Source organism: Leptodactylus fuscus, chromosome 6 (genome assembly GCF_031893055.1).
Source record: "Leptodactylus fuscus isolate aLepFus1 chromosome 6, aLepFus1.hap2, whole genome shotgun sequence".
Taxonomy (NCBI): Eukaryota; Metazoa; Chordata; class Amphibia; order Anura; family Leptodactylidae; genus Leptodactylus; species Leptodactylus fuscus.
In genome coordinates this window covers 66,428,804-66,448,557 of record NC_134270.1, presented here as the reverse complement: position 1 = coordinate 66,448,557, position 19,754 = coordinate 66,428,804, and the positions used below count along the sequence as shown (strand labels likewise).

At 42.2% G+C, this 19,754-nt stretch overlaps 1 protein-coding gene across 3 annotated transcripts in view; it reads right to left on the bottom strand.

The window, feature by feature from the left end:
* The window catches only part of NTM (neurotrimin), a 593,292-nt gene that overhangs the window by 103,444 nt on the left and 470,094 nt on the right, over window positions 1-19,754 (bottom strand). For all 3 annotated transcript variants that reach the window (XM_075280153.1, XM_075280154.1, XM_075280155.1), the window contains exon 3: window positions 930-1,162. In XM_075280153.1, coding sequence (XP_075136254.1) covers window positions 930-1,162 — 233 coding nt within the window. The remainder of the gene's footprint in view (window positions 1-929; window positions 1,163-19,754) is intronic.

Here is a 19,754-nt window from a genome sequence, read left to right as displayed (position 1 = left end):
ATAATATTGTATAATATGTTCTCTAACCTGTAGAATAATACCATACCTAATACTCCAGGCCCCGCAATGTAATATACATATATAAACTGCAGACCCTGTGATATAATTGTATACACAGTATAATAATTATAATAACCTGACCATGTGATATACTTCTATCTATCTACCTACCGTATCTATCCATCCATCCATCCATCCATCCATCCATCCATCCATCCACAATTCTATTCACAGCTTTCATCTTCCATGAGCTTCTATGCCTCATGTGTGCTGGACAGCTCTGCCGCCGCTTGCCACAGTCCTGTAAGTGTCGGCTGCCTCTCGTCTCTGCCTCTGGAAATTATTAGCTCAGTTTGCGAGAGAAAATTGCAGATTAAAGCTTTTCAGAGCTGAGAAAATGGCAGCTCTACAGGATGTTTAACAATCCCCCCAGAATCTCTCCTTATCTACGTGGGACACACCAGAGGATCAATGCAGCTCCCTCCGTCTCCCCGAATCCTGTGCGCCTGATTCCCCCCTCACAGCCCCCTCCACCTACACAGCTCAGATGCAAAGCAGCTATGACCAGGTAATTAAGCCGCAAACAATGGCCGGGAATGGGAGATTAACGCCACGCTGGATGAAGAGGGAAGTTATTTGTAGCTAACAAAGGGCCAGCTGATTGTAAGAACAAGCACAATACAACATGGCAGATAAGGGGAGGGGGGGCAAAGTGATAAACACCCGGGGTGTGCGGGTGGGGTACGTCTGGAGTTTAGTCCATGAGATGTTCAGCAATGTAAGCTACATTCCAGGATGCTCTGTGAAGGAATCTGACAGTCTGTCGTGACCATGCTCTAAAGCCTGCAGAACATTGCATAGGTCCTGTTTCCTACAGACTGACTCCAAAGACCATCTGGAACTGACTTAATCATAAGACTCACACTTACCTTGTACAATGAGGTGCACACGAGAGGTTTTGGGGTGATTGTCTGTCTGCACTGAGCAGGTGTAGGGTCCCTCGTCATAAATGCCCACATTCTGGATCTCAATGCTGTACTGAATCTTGTTGTTGGTTACAAGTACCACACGAGGGTCTATGGACCACTTGTCATTGCCAGTGTATAAAATGGTGCTGCGATTCAGCCAGGCCACACGGGTCACTCTGTTGTCCACTGTGCACCTGCATAGAGAAGCAAGCATGTAAGTAGAAACAGAGACAAAACCTGCATAGACAAGCAAACATGTAAGCAGAAACAGAGACCAGCCAATATCTAATTAGGTCACAATCCAAACACAGTGTATATAGCCAATGAGGTCACAGCCCAATCTCCGTGATGTCACAACACTATGCTACTGATATACCAGCCCACACTAAATAATGCATCAGCTCATACCCAATAACATGGAAACCATCATCCAATGATGTCATGGTACACATCTAATGACCATGTGCCTTTTATGTATGATGTCACAGTTATTATCCCAATGGGACACATATCTATTTTTAACTTTTACCCTTGGATGTTTTTTTGAACACCACCCTTGACTAGTTGAACTTCATGTTCTTGTGATGTCCAATATCACAGCTTGCCATATACCCACAGTAAAGTAGAAAGCGGCAGCACTTAGTAGAGGACAACCAAATGTTTGTTGCAGAGGGAAGTGTGAAAAATTAAGATACATAGGGGATAGGTTGGAGTTAATGAACTGGGTCTTCTTCAACCTCTTCGCTATAAACAGAATTCAATACAATTCTATGTATTCAGTTCAACGTTCACCTTGTAAAAAACAGACACAAAATGAGGAAGGAGATAACATCTGTCACATGATTCCACTTCTTTAAGAAGCTCATGGTTGGTAATGGACAATGGGTTAATTTGTCCAACACAAGCAAAATTTGCAGATGACTAAATGCTCACATCTGTGCCAATGTGTCCGTTGTTCTGCTCCATCAGACCGCTAAAATAGCAGAAACTGATGGTGCCCAATACCTACTTTTTTAAACTGAAATAGTTGGAGAAAAGTGTCAGATTTGCAGCACTTTTTCGTTTGCCGATTTTCAACAGATTGGAGACACTGATGCAGATGTGAATATATCCTTAGAACCACATTCAGGAAACCAGTAATGCCTCAGACACATGGAAAATGTGCTGCAGCCATAATGTGATTATTAGCAGCAGAAAAACTGATAGGACATAATGTATAAAGGCTTATACAGTTCGAGAATAGATTGCCCAGCAAAACCCTGCACATTTTTCACCTTTTCATGAAAACTCAGGTACCCTTTAGCGCTTGAGCGTAGATACATATCAAAGTAATTCCCAATGCTTTCACCACACTTCACCTTCCAGGTTAGCTATCTCTAGGTTCATACCTGCATTTGGGTCCCTCCCACAAAGGGAAACCTAATCTGCTTTAAAAAGCTCTTACCCGTGGACCCCACAGACTATAATGGGGTCTTCTGGGTTTCCACCCGAAAAGGGCGTAAAATATGGAGAGAAAAGTTCTCGGTGGAAACCCCCAGCAGAGAGCAGGCACTGGTGTGAACCTAGCCTATCCTATACAGCACAACAACAGCACCTGCCCAGCACCCTGCTCTAATAAACTGTTGAGGGTAATAATAATGTTATGTGTCATATCTTACGATGACCGTCACCCTATTGCAATATCACACAATCGCTGTGACAGGCGTACATGACATGAGCAGATTATTATCACCGATTCCTAGGATTATGGGTGATTATTAAAACATTTCTGAGCAGTGTTGTCTCCTTCTGTCGCACTGTATCTGGGGGTTATGCGCATTGTCCCTGCATCATTCCACCAGAATGATGGACAGAAGGAACACAGCATTGACAGGGACAGGAGGAAGTAGTGGGGATGAACAGAGAGGCCACATTATGTCTGGAAAATTCCTGCACAGGGAGGAAAAACGCACCACGCTCGTCCTGCCGTGTGATTGACACCAGCAACAGATGAAAGATTCATAGGAGAACGGGAGAGGAAATCAGCAGGGAGCATAGTGACAGCGCAGGTGGAGAGGAGACATGAGCAGAGCAGCGCACTGATTGCTATTATTTTATAAAGATGTTTCAGTATAAGAAGAAGCCATCCAGTCGCTGGGCGCACCGCTCCCTGCACTACACACAGTTAATTCCGGAAAGAGTGCCATCTAAATAACCTCCAGGTGTGGAGAAGTCATCGCCTCCTAACTGCAGCGAATAAGCACTTATCTCACATCCAAACAGCACTCAATAAAATGGCTGAATCGCCGGTGATTTGGCTTCGGCTGTGAATTTCTCAGACGTCAGCGCTTCTTGCAGCACATTCAAAAAGTTTCTCATTCTCCAAGTAGGAGAAGAGCGTTACCTCAGCAAAGAGGCCAGGACCAGGCAGGAGAACACAGCGCTGATCAATGCCCCAACTTATCATACAAGTGTCTAGCTCAGCAAGAACCTCTTAAAGGCAGTGGTTAAACAATGTCTGGTGATCTATAGAGCCGTAAGAGCAGCACAGTGTTTAGTTCTTTAACCTTGCAACTATGGGTGCCTAACTGCAATTCTAACCAGAGGTAAGTACATGGTTTGGAGATCTTCATGTTCCTGTACCCACCTGGTACTAAGGACAACTAGCTGCACGCACACACACATACAGAGAGAATGGGTACTGGATTCCCAATCACACAGTGACATCTCTGTTTTACAGTATACATTAGAAAAGGTAGTGTGCAAATCAGATGAGAAGATACCAGATAAGTTCACTGCATCAATACAGCAGACACAGCGACTTGTGCAACCACCAGATGTTAGGGACAAGCCCTCATGGGGCCCTCTCCCCATTGGCTGCAATGTTATAGAGGAATAAGGCCCTGGCAGTATAATGAAGCTTCTCCGAGATATGCAAAGGCTTCAGGCCCCGCTGGCAGTGTGGGTGCCATGAATGTATGTATTTGTCCTTTCATAGATGTCCAGATATAGCCATGGCCTCTGTTGTGCCTATAGTCTTGGACAGATTACCCAGATGCCACCTTACTGAATATTTCTCCAGCCGTCAGTCTTCTCCATGGCCTCTGGACCTGGTTTATAATTATCAGAGAAATGTTTTAGCTTGTGTGCTAATACCTTCCAGATCCTAAATAGCGGTATCATCTCCTCTCTGCCCCCCATGAGACCCAGGCTGAAGGCTGCAGATAATCTCCCCTTCTGGAAAGACGTCAGTAAACAAAACAGGCTCAGCTTGTATTTGTCACAAAAATAAGGGAAGGGAATATGGATTCCCTATTGCCCGCTTCTCTGCCAGCTTCCACTCACTCTCATTTGCATAACTATTAAGCCCTGAGACAATGGCTGATCAAAGAAGTCTGCATCTGTGGCGCATTCAAACGCTCAGCACAAAAAACACACAAAGGGCAAAATTCAGAGGCTGTGACCTCCCCCAAAATTACTAGGACATTTCACTTTATGCACTGTCTCTGCATATGGGGGGGGGGGGGGGGGAGACTGGATAGGAGGGCGAATGCTCGTTCAGGATGTCTTCGGGAACAGACAAGCAAATTCTAAACAACTTCTCTATCCAGTCTTCACCAGGATTGAAGTGTCTGAGTTCCAGAGCCATTAACAAGGAGGCAACAAGCATCTGGGGAGACATAGAACCAGTAATGAAATGGAGACGGGAACCTGCAGGTAACATGGAGGAGCAGGAGATGGGGAAAACCGTAAAAAGAAACAGAACAGGAAGTGATGAGAAGCTGCGACAGTCAGGAATATGGTGCATTACACGGCTGTGCTATAAACTTCTATGTGCGCAGCCTCGCCGGCCACTCACGACACACAGAAGCAAAACACCATGAAGTCAAGTCTAAGACAATGGCAAATAAACTCTAAGCAACTGATCCCTGATGTTAACAGTCAGTCTACAGGTGGAAATAACTGTGCAAGATCATAATAAGTGCGCACCATTACTAACACTACACAAAGTGACATTATATTGAGCAGGATCCAAACAAGGATGGAGTACTGAGGGGCACTATTACTAACTGGGGGCATTAAGGGGCACCACTATTGTGTGGAAGGCACAAATACTAGGGACACCATTACCTCTGGGGGGTACTAAAGAGCCACTATAACTGTATGGGGAACCATCACAGTGTGTTGGACGAAGGGAGCAGTAAATTCTGTAAAGATGGAGGGCAAGAGAAGTCGTCAGGCTGATCTGAAATGAACAAAGTAATAAATGGAAAGTAAAGGACTAATACCAAAGATGATGTCACCTGTGTGTCTGGATATAAAGGTTTATTAAGTCTTGAATTGCTTCTGATCAGTGTACATTAAATAGGGTTTGCCAGGAACATAATATTTCTATTTGTAGACAATTAAAAGTTAAACATTTTGCAAATATAAATAATTAAAATGTTTGCATAGCTTTTAAAAGCCATTGTAAAGATGAGTCTCCCCCTGGTCTACAGATGGATGATCACTCGTAACACTTGGTGTTGGACTCTCAGGAACTTCTGTGTGCTTTATTATTATTGTGCTAGTCAGGGAAGGATATTCACTGGTGACCACAGAGTCCATCACTCATGCCCAGCGCCACACAGGGGCAGTATGAGGACTAAACACACAGGATGGACATCTGAAAGGTAATAGGCTCCTCTAGGATCCTTCACTGTTAACCCCTTCAAAGCTCAACTTGTGTATGTAAAACTCACAGGAAGGGGGCTTTAGTACGACGGGGTCTAAAAATATTTCATGTTCCAGCTGCATTATGGTGCCCACAAAAACTCTGTGAATCCAATTTAAGAACAGATTACCTCCTCTCACTTACTTCATTTGAAGCAATTACATGTTAATTTTCATTGAAGCTCGCCTAATGCATACCAATCGCTGCTTCCACCTTCCCAGAATATTTTAAGAAGCTGCTCGCTCTGGCAGCACACCGATTTAACCCATCGCCCTCCACAGGCTGCAATCATCCAGCAAGCCATTAATCTGCTCCTCCTTAAAGCTTCATGTGTGCAGGCAAAGCAAAGTAGCTGGAAAGGTTCTGTATATCTATGCCTATAACTCCATGTCCATATGTACAGTTTACAAAGGTCTATATGGAAGTGTATACAATATGTCTATGGCTATATATGGCTGTATAGCACTGGGACTCCTGTTATCAGAGACAGAAGGCCATTCACACTCAGTCCTGCTGGCACTGGGAGACGCTAAATATCCTGCACCACGATCGCCTCATGCTGAGGAAGATTTTGTCGTATTAATTTAAAAAGAAGATGAGCTTTTTATTATCAGCGGAATGAGAGCGGTGTCTGAGCACAAGAATCAGCACAAGCCTTCTCCGCAGGAGTCAAGTCAGCAACAATGACCTGACCGCGGGAATGGGCCCCTGCTGTACATGTATAGGGGAGGGGGATCTAATTACAAGATGTTCGCCAATCCAAGGCTCTGTTCCTCCAAGGTGATTATTACAGATTTCAGATAATAGAAGACATTACAGTGTATATAAAAATAATTCACTAAAATATAAAAATGCCCAAACATCAGTAAGGCAGTGAGGTTTCTCCTACTTACAGAGAGGTCACCATTTTTCTGTTTAGTTGAGGGGGGACTTCTCAGACACCAGATATCGTGTCGTGCAACTGACACAGATCCGCCCCTTGGCAGTGACATCATCAATTAATACAGCAGCTACTTGTAACATGCTGGGAAGTACAACATCAGTAAAAGAACCTCTGAATGCTTGTGCGCTGTTCAGACTGATCATCCGCTAACACAATTGTGGTTTTACAGTCATCAGCAGAGGCCACAAATCAATTGTGATGAAATCATCTCAAATTTAACCACAGTTCCTCGATGCAGACATTCAATCAGAGCTCAAAATATTTTCATCTTGAATAAAGTTTGTGGACCCGGACAGGGAGGAGGCGCACAACACAATCTGCAGGCTCATTGCGCACAGACACATAAAGATCAGGCCGTGGAGTCTCTCTACCAGGATGTCTAGAAATGGAACAATAATCAGCCTGTCTAATGGACTGGAAAGTGATGCGCGCAGCATCTGCTAATGGAGCGCTGATAAATCGGAGCCCGGATCTGCAGTAACTACAGAATAACCGGAAAAGTAAGGGTGACGGCGAGAGGGCAACTGATCAGACATGAGGAACAAGGGTTATAGATCATATACGAGACACGGCTGCTGAGAAATGGACAGGTAAAGTGCACACTGACATTCCTACACCAAAATATACAAAGACAAAAGCATTGAATACTCACTGCACATGAACTGCACACAACACATACATACAGTCATGTACATACAGGTAGACTACATTAATATATAGACGTAAATTTACTCATGCACAGACAGATACACAACATATGTACACTCATGCACATACATATACCATGTATACAAATACACAAAACACACATGTAAAAACTGTCAGAGAGCAACAACACAACATATTTCCGAAAGGTATATTCAAAGTAATTTTTTCCACTACAGAGTCTTAAAATAACAGAATATGTATACTCACCTCTCTGTTTGGCCAGGACCCAGCAGTGAGCCTCTGTGTGGATCATTGGTCATTAAACGTGTCTACCTGTCAGATCGCTGCTCAGACATTGATCCTCTGCATCACACAAGTGCAGACCAAAGGTCGCGTCCATTAGAGACCCAGACAGAGACCCTCCATTGGATCCCTGACTGAAAGGAGAGGCGAGTATGCATATTTTATTATTTTAGGCCTTTGCAGTGGAAAAAAAGGACTTAGAATATCGGTCCACAACTGACTAACTGCATCACTGCTCCACATATTCACCTCTACAGGGGAAATTAAAATCTTAATTCTTTGTCTCACCTAGGTCTGGGGAAGGAAGACAAGACATTTGGAGGAGCAAGAGGGCGAGCTAGAGGTATGGGTGGGAGAAAGTAGAGGTCTGACATTAGTAAATTGTCTTCTCTGTATCCATTCATGCATATGAAAGGATCAAAGTAATAACTGTTGTCTAAATTAGTGCTCAACCAAATAGTTCTCATTTTCAATAATCACATTTTTATCAAACAACCTGAAATATACACAAGAAACCAATGACAAAAAAGAAGAGCATCAGAGAAAAGAAAAGTTGAACAGTAAAAAATAAATAAATAAAACAGTATTCAAAAGACTCAAAAAACTGTCTGTAAATAATATTGATTTGTGGCGGAGACAACTAGTAGGGAAAAAACGTGACAACAGTTAGGTGGAACTCATCATGCCTTAACAGGGGTTGTTGGCTCCCAAAGGATTTGTTATAATGATGACCATTCTATAGTTGTACTGGCAGTCACTGGGCAGTGTAAGTGACAGCAGGATGGCGAGAACATTTAGGCTAAGTTCACATGGCAGATTTTGGTCTGGAATTTGAGGCGGGATGCCACGTCTATCTGCGACTGGATGCCAATGCAGTGCACCGGCAACCAGTCGCGGAATTCCGCTCCGGATTAGGCCCAAATGAGTGGGCCTAGACCAGGGGGAGTGACACACCACGGAAAATGGGGCACGTCACTTCTTTTTTGCGCAAGTGGAACAAATCCGCTCATGGAAAAACAAAATGCCCGGCTCCCATTGAATTTAACGGGAGGCAGTATTTTGATCCAGTATTGAAGCATCATCCGCGTCAAATTCCAGACCAAAATTGGCCGTGTGAAGTTAGCCATAGGCTCTACTGTTTCATCAATAGGAGAGCCTGTGCACACTTTCCACCCACTGTTGTAGCATTCAGCACCCGAAAACTGCCGAAACAACTGATTTGTGCAGGTTACAGGTGTTGGACCTCCACAGGTCACATACTGATGACCTATCCTGTGGATTGGTCATAAACATAAAAAAAAAAAAAAAAAAAAATATTTGGTCAGACAACTCTTGTCTGGACAAAAGGAATGAAAAAGTAGCAATTTTCTGCACAAGTCGTTTTTGTGTTTTTTTTCTTTTACTCCAACCTTGTCACTTTCCTGAAAGAAGGAATGACACGGCCATTGCCATCAACCCTATCCGATCTACGATCCTTTACGCCAGTTTACTGGCGTAAATGATGCCTGAAAGCTATGGCTTAAATTTCAGTGCAGGCACACGGCTTCACTGGAGGAAATGCCAAAAAGAAAAATCGCTCTACTTGTCCTGAATTCACAGTTTGAGACCAATGTGGCTGCAACCCCACGACCGTAAAGGAGTTTGAAAATTGAAAAAAAAAAAAAAAAAAAAGCATGCCACCAATTATCTAAAACATAACTTTTACTTCAATGTATAAAAAAGATGGATATTACATCACCTTAAAGCAGGTAGGAATATGATGAAAAGCTGCCGCGTTTTGGGACAAAAGTTGATGTAAGTCCCTTACTTATAGCATGTCATTGAAGTAAAAGTTATGTTTTAAATAATTGGTGGCATGCTGGAATTTATTTGGGGGGATTTTTTCACTGGAGGAAACACCTGATTTATGAGGAATGCGCCTTGTCATAAATTAGCTGCACATTCTGGCAGAACAGGGATTATCAAGACCAACTTGCTCCACAATGGTTTTGTGTAACCAAAAATGGCTTAATTTTTTAAACCAATTTTTTTCCATGTCACTATCAGCACAAAAGTGCAATTTTTACTGTGTCCACTAAAGCCTATTAGCAGCCTTATGCATCATAAACATGACAGAGAGGAATACAATAGAAGTTCACACCTCTACAGATAACACCCATAGTGACCCATCATTACACCCACTACTGACAACTGATAATGTCACAGCAAGTCTGGAAAACTCAACTATAAACTTCAATGAGTCAGCTCCAGACTACCTATGGCCGTAACATTACTGCAAAGCACAGCACTAAATGCCAGAGGAGAAGCTCAGGCAAGATGGCAGCCCCATAATAATGTAAAAAATTTGAATAAAATATGCTTCAAATCAGAAAGTAAAAACACATGACAAAAATGTTATATTATACATTCCTATTCATTCATTTTTTACAGCCGCTTTCAATAACAGTCGTTTGAATAAAGAGAGATTTTGAGGAGAAGATCAGGTGAAGTAGACTAAAGTACAGCCAAAAGGGTTACCCGTACAAAGCAATCCTGAGCGAGGATACTTCATATTAACAAGTCACGGTCACATCTAGTACCTCACACATGATCAATCTATAGAAATAGTGTAGATCTATAGCTTCTCCAAGCCCTTCTTCTCCCATGTATTATTATGCTTCATCTACTCTCACCATGGTATGAGCTCTGAGAAGGTTGTTATGGGCAAGCTGGAAAGGGTCATTCTTCATTATGCAAAGTCAGACCACCATCACCAATATCACTGACAACACAACAGTGCCATCCCAAACATGGTGGAAAGGGACAAAAAGCGAAATCTGTACAAGACAAGTAAATGGTAGCACAATAGTATGACAGCAGCAAGATTGTAGAAGGTCACAGGCTGGTAATAAGACTGGAACGTAGTCACAAGCATAGGCAAGGGACATCACCAGGAGAGCTGTTCAGGAACCCTATGCAATAATCCCGAATCAAGGTATGAGAAAAGTCACTGCTAACCATTATTTTCGCAAATACCAGGAAGAAAGGTTTTTTTTTTTGTTTCGTTTTTTTTTTTGGGGGGGGGGTTGGAAATTGACTTGGAAAAACATTGTCTTTAGATAGAGCCCACAAAAACTGTATCAAAAAGTCTGCAGCCTTGAACTGTACATTAAAGGTATGTCCACATGAGATGTACTTGTAGATTAGCCACTCAAGACTTCTTGGCGGCTATTCTAATCCAGTGAATTATCAAGCAAAAAGGACAGGATTTACACAAATCTACATGCTGTGTGTGGGGGGGGGGGAAACAGAGCAAAATGGGTGTGCGCACTGTACAGCATACACTACTGTGTGGGGGTCCAAAGTGGAGCATATAATACTGTGTGGGGGCCCACTGTGCAGCAAATCATAACATGTGAGGTCCCACTGAGGAGCATAATATACTGTTTGGCGGCCACCGTGGAGCATATTGTACCATCTGGAGGCCACAGTGGAGAACATTGTAACATATGGGAGCTTTTCACTATTTATATCACAAAGTGCCTGTTTTATAGCAGATGTGATATTAGTACAGTCTGTAATAACATTGCACGGTCATTCTAAAACAGATCATGTGCGATGTAAATAGTGAACATTAATTGTTCAAAAGTATACCAAATGCAAACTATTGCCTTTCAGTACAAAGTTGTTTTGTATTATTGAAAGCTCTGTATAGCTGCATTCACACGACCATATTTTGCGGGTCCATAACTGTCCGCAATTGTGGACCTGCAGAGTATTAAGGTTAAATTTCCGTGTTAGCTCTCTGCGATAAATTAGTGGGCATTCCAATTTGGGCACGAGAACTCTAAAAGTTTCACCATCACTGGGTACTCTCATTGAAATTCATTAAGCAGTGTACATGCTGCCCGACCACCACTCCATTCAGAATGGGGGACAAAAGTCCCCTGTTTCCTGATCAGTGATGGTCTGACTGCTCACACTTTGCAAGTTATTCCCTATCCTATAGATGAAGTTATTTGCCTTATTTTATTAGAAAACAGGCTATAAAGTCCCCTGTATTGCCAGTATATCAGATATAGATCAATAGGCCAGACTGCTGCAAAACTTGACATGCAATTATATCTCAGGCAGATATGTAAATGATTACAGACTTGGTCTGGTTAGGGGGCTTTAACACTTGCGCCCCTGTCTCATTCCGCTGGGTTTCTGTCCTAAACCCCAGAGAAACTGCATAGAGGATGGCTTCCATGCGGTCAGTTTTAAAACCCATTCATTTGAATGGGTTTTAAAAACAAACTGCTGGTGTCCGTATGCAGCCTCTCTGTGGGGAGACCATTTATTTTTGGCCGAACACAAAGTCCTGCATGTCCAACAAAAAAAAACAAAAACCAGAGAGACTGCATACGGACGCCAGTGGTTTGCTTTTAAATGTCCCCTAAGACACAAGAAGGCATAAAAGTGGTTTCGCCTCTGTCCTATAAAAAGATCTCAGATGCTGCTTTTGGGGAGTGTACTTCTTGGCCGAGAGACCATTGACTGCTAGATATACTTATATAAAGCACTTTATGACATTTTACTCAGTTGATAGACATTTAGAAGGGGTGCATCAATGGACAGAAAAGTAGGACTGTGGTTTGGATGAACTGCCTATTGGGTTGTTCTGACCTAGCTGTTAGGAGTTACTGGGAGCAGTAGGACAGGAGGTCTCACACAAACAGTACAAAGGCTCTGGAAGGCCCAGACACACCACCAGTAGAGAGGATCATCACAGTTAAACGGGTTGTCCAGTTTCAAACCAATATTAAGAGACAAATGTTTTTGTTTGTATAATGGAAAGTTCTACAATTTTCCAATATACTCCCTATGTCAATGTCTTACAGTTTTCTAGCTCTCCACTTGCTGTCATTCATTCTGTTTACTTCCAGTGGATAAAAATTAGTGCATGGTCATGTGATGTACATAGGGGTGCACAACTCATTAGGCAAATAGATGTCTGATTAGTGGGCTGTGACTATAAAGAGTTGTGCACTTGTTTGTACATCACATGACCATGGACTGTATATAACATGACTATGAACTGGTTTTTATCAACTGGGAATAAGCAGAGTAAATGACAGCAAGTAGAGATATAAAAACTGTGAGGAACTAATATAGAAAGTATATTGGAGAATTGTAAATCTCTTAATATTTGTCTGAGACTGGACAAACCCTTTAACTTGTTCATCGTCCAAACACAGGTGGCAAATTCACTACACACCCTGGTCTCTGCCCTGACCATTTCCAAGCTCTTAGCAGAAGGAAATTTGATGTTGTAGTAGCCATTATGTGTCCTGCCATAGAAAGCCACCTTGGTTTGCAGTGGTGTCGTGAATGTGAAACCTGGATTTCTATGTACTGTAACCTTATTATTGTTAGCAACAAATCCAGCGTCTGCTTGGTTAGGTTCAAATTTAGAGGCCTCATGGTGAGCGCTTCATTCCTACTTTTGCTGTGGAGCAATACACTCTTGGGAGCCATCACATACAACAGTTGATCCCCCCTCCCCAGTAGCGATATGAGGAACACTAACAACTCAGGGAGGGCTTCCAGCATTTTCCAGCATGATAACGCTTGCCCATGCACGGCAAGGAATGTCTTCACCAGACTGCAATACTTCCTTGGCCTGCCCAGTCATCAGATTTATCACCAAATGAAGCATTTATGGAACCAGCTGGGACAAGATCTACAGACCAAGCTGCAGCATCTATGGAAAATGTGCCTCAGTATACCATTCAGAACCTTTATGCTTCTATGCCTGACCATGTCTCATCTAGTATCTGGGCTAGAGATTAGTAGAGACTCTTTTCAATTGCATTGTTTTCCCCAATAAACGTATCCTATCATATCAAATATCATGCTGGAATCCCTCCCTGAGTTGTTAGTGTCCCTCATAAAACTACTGGGGGGGGGGGGGGGATCAACAGTGTCAGCATATTTATACTGTAATGCTGACACTATGCTTCTACCTTTCCCATCAGACCCAGCTGCCTGGCTACCTCTGGGTGTGCTCCTGTCTCTTTAATTATTGTTTTCACCTGCTAAACTTCCTTCTGCCGATCCCCATCTACCTGTGTTTATATAACTCTACTACTCTAGTTGCACTCCGGCTGAGCAATGAGTTCAGCTGTATTTTTTAGGATCTGTTTGTAAGCATGCATGCTATTCTTCTGTATAAGTTATGTTTCTTTACATTTCTGTGGGCACACAGTGCTTCTGCCATGTATTTGTCTGTATATATGTTAACGGGACTTCTGTCATACCTCTGCTTCCTGTGACCTTCGGGTTTCTGTGGCCTTGGGATTCTGCAATACCTAGCCTGTGACCTTCAGCTTTCTGTGTGGATATACACTCACCGGCCACTTTATTAGGTACACCTGTCCAACTGCTCGTTAACACTTAATTTCTAATCAGCCAATCACATGGCGGCAACTCAGTGCATTTAGGCATGTAGACATGGTCAAGACAATCTCCTGCAGTTCAAACCGAGCATCAGTATGGGGAAGAAAGGTGATTTGAGTGCCTTTGAACGTGGCATGGTTGTTGGTGCCAGAAGGGCTGATCTGAGTATTTCAGAAACTGCTGATCTACTGGGATTTTCACGCACAACCATCTCTAGGGTTTACAGAGAATGGTCCGAAAAAGAAAAAACATCCAGTGAGCGGCAGTTCTGTGGGCGGAAATGCGTTGTTGATGCCAGAGGTCAGAGGAGAATGGCCAGACTGGTTCGAGCTGATAGAAAGGCAACAGTGACTCAAATAGCCACCTGTTACAACCAAGGTAGCCAGAAGAGCATCTCTGAACGCACAGTACGTCGAACTTTGAGGCAGATGGGCTACAGCAGCAGAAGACCACACCGGGTGCCACTCCTTTCAGCTAAGAACAGGAAACTGAGGCTACAATTTGCACAAGCTCATCGAAATTGGACAATTGAAGATTGGAAAAACGTTGCCTGGTCTGATGAGTCTCGATTTCTGCTGCGACATTCGGATGGTAGGGTCAGAATTTGGCGTCAACAACATGAAAGCATGGATCCATCCTGCCTTGTATCAACGGTTCAGGCTGGTGGTGGTGGTGTCATGGTGTGGGGAATATTTTCTTGGCACTCTTTGGGCCCCTTGGTACCAATTGAGCATCGTTGCAACGCCAAAGCCTACCTGAGTATTGTTGCTGACCATGTCCATCCCTTTATGACCACAATGTACCCAACATCTGATGGCTACTTTCAGCAAGATAATGCGCCATGTCATAAAGCTGGAATCATCTCAGACTGGTTTCTTGAACATGACAATGAGTTCACTGTACTCCAATGGCCTACACAGTCACCAGATCTCAATCCAATAGAGTATCTTTGGGATGTGGTGGAACGGGAGATTCGCATCATGGATGTGCAGCCGACAAATCTGCGGCAACTGTGTGATGCCATCATGTCAATATGGACCAAAATCTCTGAGGAATGCTTCCAGCACCTTGTTGAATCTATGCCACGAAGAATTGAGGCAGTTCTGAAGGCAAAAGGGGGTCCAACCCGTTACTAGCATGGTGTACCTAATAAAGTGACCGGTGAGTGTATATGTCCACCAGTTAGGTCTGTATCACTGTTACCTGTGAATTGCCAACTTGTTACCTATCAAAATCTCCTGCCATGGATTCCTGTTTTAGATGCCATTACTATTATTTGCTTATGTTCTGGTTTATTTATGATTTAGTACTTCGGCTACCAGTCCTGATTTTACATTTTTTATTCAGTGTATGTACTCCGTTTGCCCCGATATTTAACCTGTATTATTACTATGCATTTTGCCCAAATCTGTGGTTTACTGCATCATAGTCCTTGATGTTCCTGGTCAGCTGCTACCAACACTGGGCTCATCTCAGGAGTTAGCAACCTGGCAGACTCCCCATGTGGGGATAATAGGTGAATACTATTTATTTATTATGTGACTCACCGTGCTGCCCTACTTAGATAACGCACTTAGAGGCGGCCCTATATCAAACCAGATTGGTAGCACAGTGGTCCACAATCCACTGTCCGTTATACAGAGAAAGTTTAATTTGATTGCAATCCCTCCTCATTGTTATTATTTTGTGAAATTGTTTATCTCTGGTTTTATACCACCAAGAACAGTGATTCCAATGTCATATGAAGGCCACGATTCTTGGATTTCACATGCTACAAAGATCACAGTTCTAGCTATGAAAATAAAGCTATCGCTGGTTAAAGGTACAGTTAGTGGTATAAAAGTGGAGGTACAACTATTTGAAGAGACCCCCACACTCCCCATTTGCAACTCTTACATTTGTATATACTGGCAATACACTGTGAAAAGACTCTCCCTAGCAACTTAAAAAAAAACATATTCTACTAAAGGGAAATACAACGCGTTGATAAAAGTACATTACAAAAATGTTCATCAAACACTGGACTTTGGGCACACTAGTACCTAATATAACTATGGCATAAAATGTGCCTCAAATTTCAGTGAGTCCACTTAGCTCTAGCAGGTTGACAGCCAGCCATCGGTCACAAAAATGGCATACCAAATAGACTGAATTTCAAAAGAAAAAGTAAACCTGGTGGGGAATACATGATGAACAACAGAAACTACAGCCAGAGCATGAGGCACACCACTTCTAGACTTGCCAGAAACCAGGATGCATATGAAAGCGTGTGAGGACCAACCGAAGAAAGCAGTCTAGGAACCTGACATGTTTCTCTACTCTGCAAGGAAGACGGGGGCTCAGAATCTCACACTTCGACGATTTCACAATTATTCCATGTAGAAAACTATCCCCATGAGACTGTGTGAATGAAGCAGATTGTGAGCGCAGGACGAGCTCTCCAGGAGATGAACATCATGTGTCTATTACAGGGGCCCGATCTCTAATTATTCCTTAGTATCACAGAATATCCTAATTATATCCTCATAGCATGTTGTAGAAGATAATGTGTAAGAACATGTGCTGTCTATTACTTCCTCTCCTCAACCTGCGCAAAAAAAATCAGATTGAACCGCACAAACATCATGTTATATCAATATCACCGACTGACGCATATCAGGCACAGTTCTATTAGAACAATTAATACACATGAACAGGTGTATACAGCATGGGATAAATGCAAGGGATCCGAAGTATGATTGACAGCAGAAAATGGAGAAGCAACCCTCTGCTTATTACTTCATTATGTACGTGCTCAAATCTCATCAACTGCTCCCTGAGGACTCAGTCAGCGGTCAGCGGCGACATCACATGTACCTGCAAAATCAGTTGTTATTCAGCGCTCTCTGGATTCTCACCAGACAACTACTTGTTTTTCTCCACAGATCTGAGAAGTTTAGCATTTCCTACGCCGTATCCTAAAATAATTCATGGAAAAAGTAATAATGACTGTCAATAACTACTTATTGACTACCGATTCGGACAGATGACTTATGGTTGGTTATTCCTACATCAGTAAGAAGTATTGCAAAATGCCTCCTAAATTACTAACCCCTATACAGGACTGTGGAGTTGGAGCCACTTTTGAGTTGGATTTGGAAAAAAGTTCCCAACTCTGGCTTTGAAATAAAATGATTACATTTTTTAAATTATATTATAAAATTAATATTATACAATTAATTATTATTGTAAAATACATACCTAGGTTTTGTTTTTTTTTACATTATTACTTTGATAGAAATTCAATAACTAAATCCCCCCATATACAAGACTGTAAGTATTATAGTACAAGAATATAACAATTATACAAGTGTATAATTATTATAATACGACTCCTATGTACAGAACAAGGATATAATTATTATACTGCCGCTATGTACAAGAATATAAGCATAATACTGCTCCACGGTTTAAGAAAAACAATTATAATACTGTCCGCTATGTACAAGAATTTAACAACTATAATACAGTCCCCTATGTATAAGAGAATAAATAATACTGTCCCTATGTACAGAACAAGAAAATAGCTGCTATAATACCACTCCCACGTACAATAATGTAACACAATAATGCCACTTTACAGAACAAGAATGTAACAATTGTAATACTGCTCCCATGTACAAGAATCTAACAACAGCAATTCTTAAATACGATGACTATAAATACTATAACACTGTCCTCATGTACAAGAATGTAAGTACTTTAATAATACTTCCTATGTACAAGAATACGACTACCGTAACACTGTTTCCTATAAACAATAATATATTGCCTACAATACCACCCAGACAACGATCATGTAAAATACAGACTAATATGATATAATTCAATATAAATGTACTGGATAGCGTGGAAGATTGGGGTCAGGGGGGAAGGGCAGTCAGGTAATTGTTGTATGAGAGCACAGATTAATACTCATATTCTGCTTTGTCTATTTTACTTTTCATCTTTGGTGACCATGGAGTCTGAAATCCTCCCTCCTCCCTCATGTCCTTCTCCCTTCAAGAAAATGCTGCTGGCTTCTTGTCTTGTGAGCCAGATCGGAGAACAAACGGCTCTAATTGTTAATGCATGTAAATGTGCCAATTCTGGCTGGAGATTGCTTTTATAAGTTAATTGGAACAATATAAAGTCCCCCCCGCAGGGAATATTCCCCAGATGAAGGCGCAGAGAGCAGCCGCAGTCACACGTACAATACACAGAGAGGGAGAGATCTTTATTCTTGGAGACAGCAGAGTCAGGGCTGTCCTGGTGGGCTCTGGGTATGATTTCCTTATGTCCTCATCTCAAAGAGTAAAGTGGTGAGGGGCTGCTAATGGGTGTTTTGATCATATGCAAGTATCTGTCAGTGTCTATAGTATGAGTCCCCCGAATAATCATCCCCTGCACATTAACGTGATTGTGCTTGTATTACAACATTTGTATTGCCTCATTACACAAGTTATTTATGGCCAGATATGGCGCCATGAGCATTTGCTCAGTTATAACTAATTTAGGAACTTACTAGCAGCGATATAAAATTGCTCGAGGCAACATAGCAAAAACTGGTCAACACTACATGATCAATACAAAAGGGAAAGGTGCACATCTATAGCAATCCCAGTAATGGAAGGACCATGAGCAAATGAAAGGTCACAGCCACGCACTATGGTCCAGTAAGCAGGACCATGGATGTCAATACTCTACCAGTGAAAGAGATCAATGTAGTGACCACGGTAGCTGCTACTGGGCTGATATGTGGTCCATGGAAAGGTGGTCCCAGCTTCACTGACACAGTTTTTTCCTCTGTGGATAATGTGCATCTGAGGGACCTCTATCCTCACAAGTCACTCATGGTGGGAGAATGGACTAAGATGGTGCTTTAGTCAAGATGTTCTTCTAACCTATAGGAAATCTAAAAGATAGGCCAAATAAGACTAGGTCCACATCTGCGCACAGGTCCGAATGGCAGACCGACTTTTCTATCCACTGATTTTCTTCGGTGGAATTGGCACAGATGTGAACCTGGCCTAGGTCTCTGATTCTAGAGCTCCTAGAATGTGGGTGCCAGGAAATGATGCAGACTTTAGGTGGATAGGTAGCTTCTGAAAGAGGTGTTCCCCTGAACAATTTGGCTTTTTTGGGGTCCGCTTCCCCGATCAAAAGATATGGTCTCCATGGGTAGGTTCACACAACCATTATTAAAGTCTGTTGCTCTCATCTTTGGAAATTAATGGCAGTAAAGTAACTAATGCAGACAGTGCCCTCTCTATCTGGTGTCCATCTGCATACAGCTTCATGTATAAAACATGATGGAAGCTTTCTTCCATCATGCCTTTTAGTGTTCTGACGGAAGTAAAACCTGATGGAAGGAAGCTTTTGCTATAAGTTTTACATTAGCACCAACGTGAATGGATGCAGATAGAGGTAGGCCCATCTGTGTCTGTTACTTTATTACCATTAATATCCGTTGCTCTCATCCAATGAAGGAAGGGTCAATAGTAGTTTGTAAGTCCTTTAACAGTTTATATGTAAAGTAAATCTTATTATCCAAATGGGTGGTGACCTTTCACTTTGAACAGAGAAAATAACAATTTAACGCCCAAATGGAGAATAAGAGCTAATTTACATAGTGTAACCCCCCAGTAGTCATATCTTTTGAACAGATGGACAAAATTACAAAAAATAAATAAATAAATAATTGTTTAGGGGCCCAGCAACAATCACATGATGTATGTCATTTAGTATATTGTACTTGGTA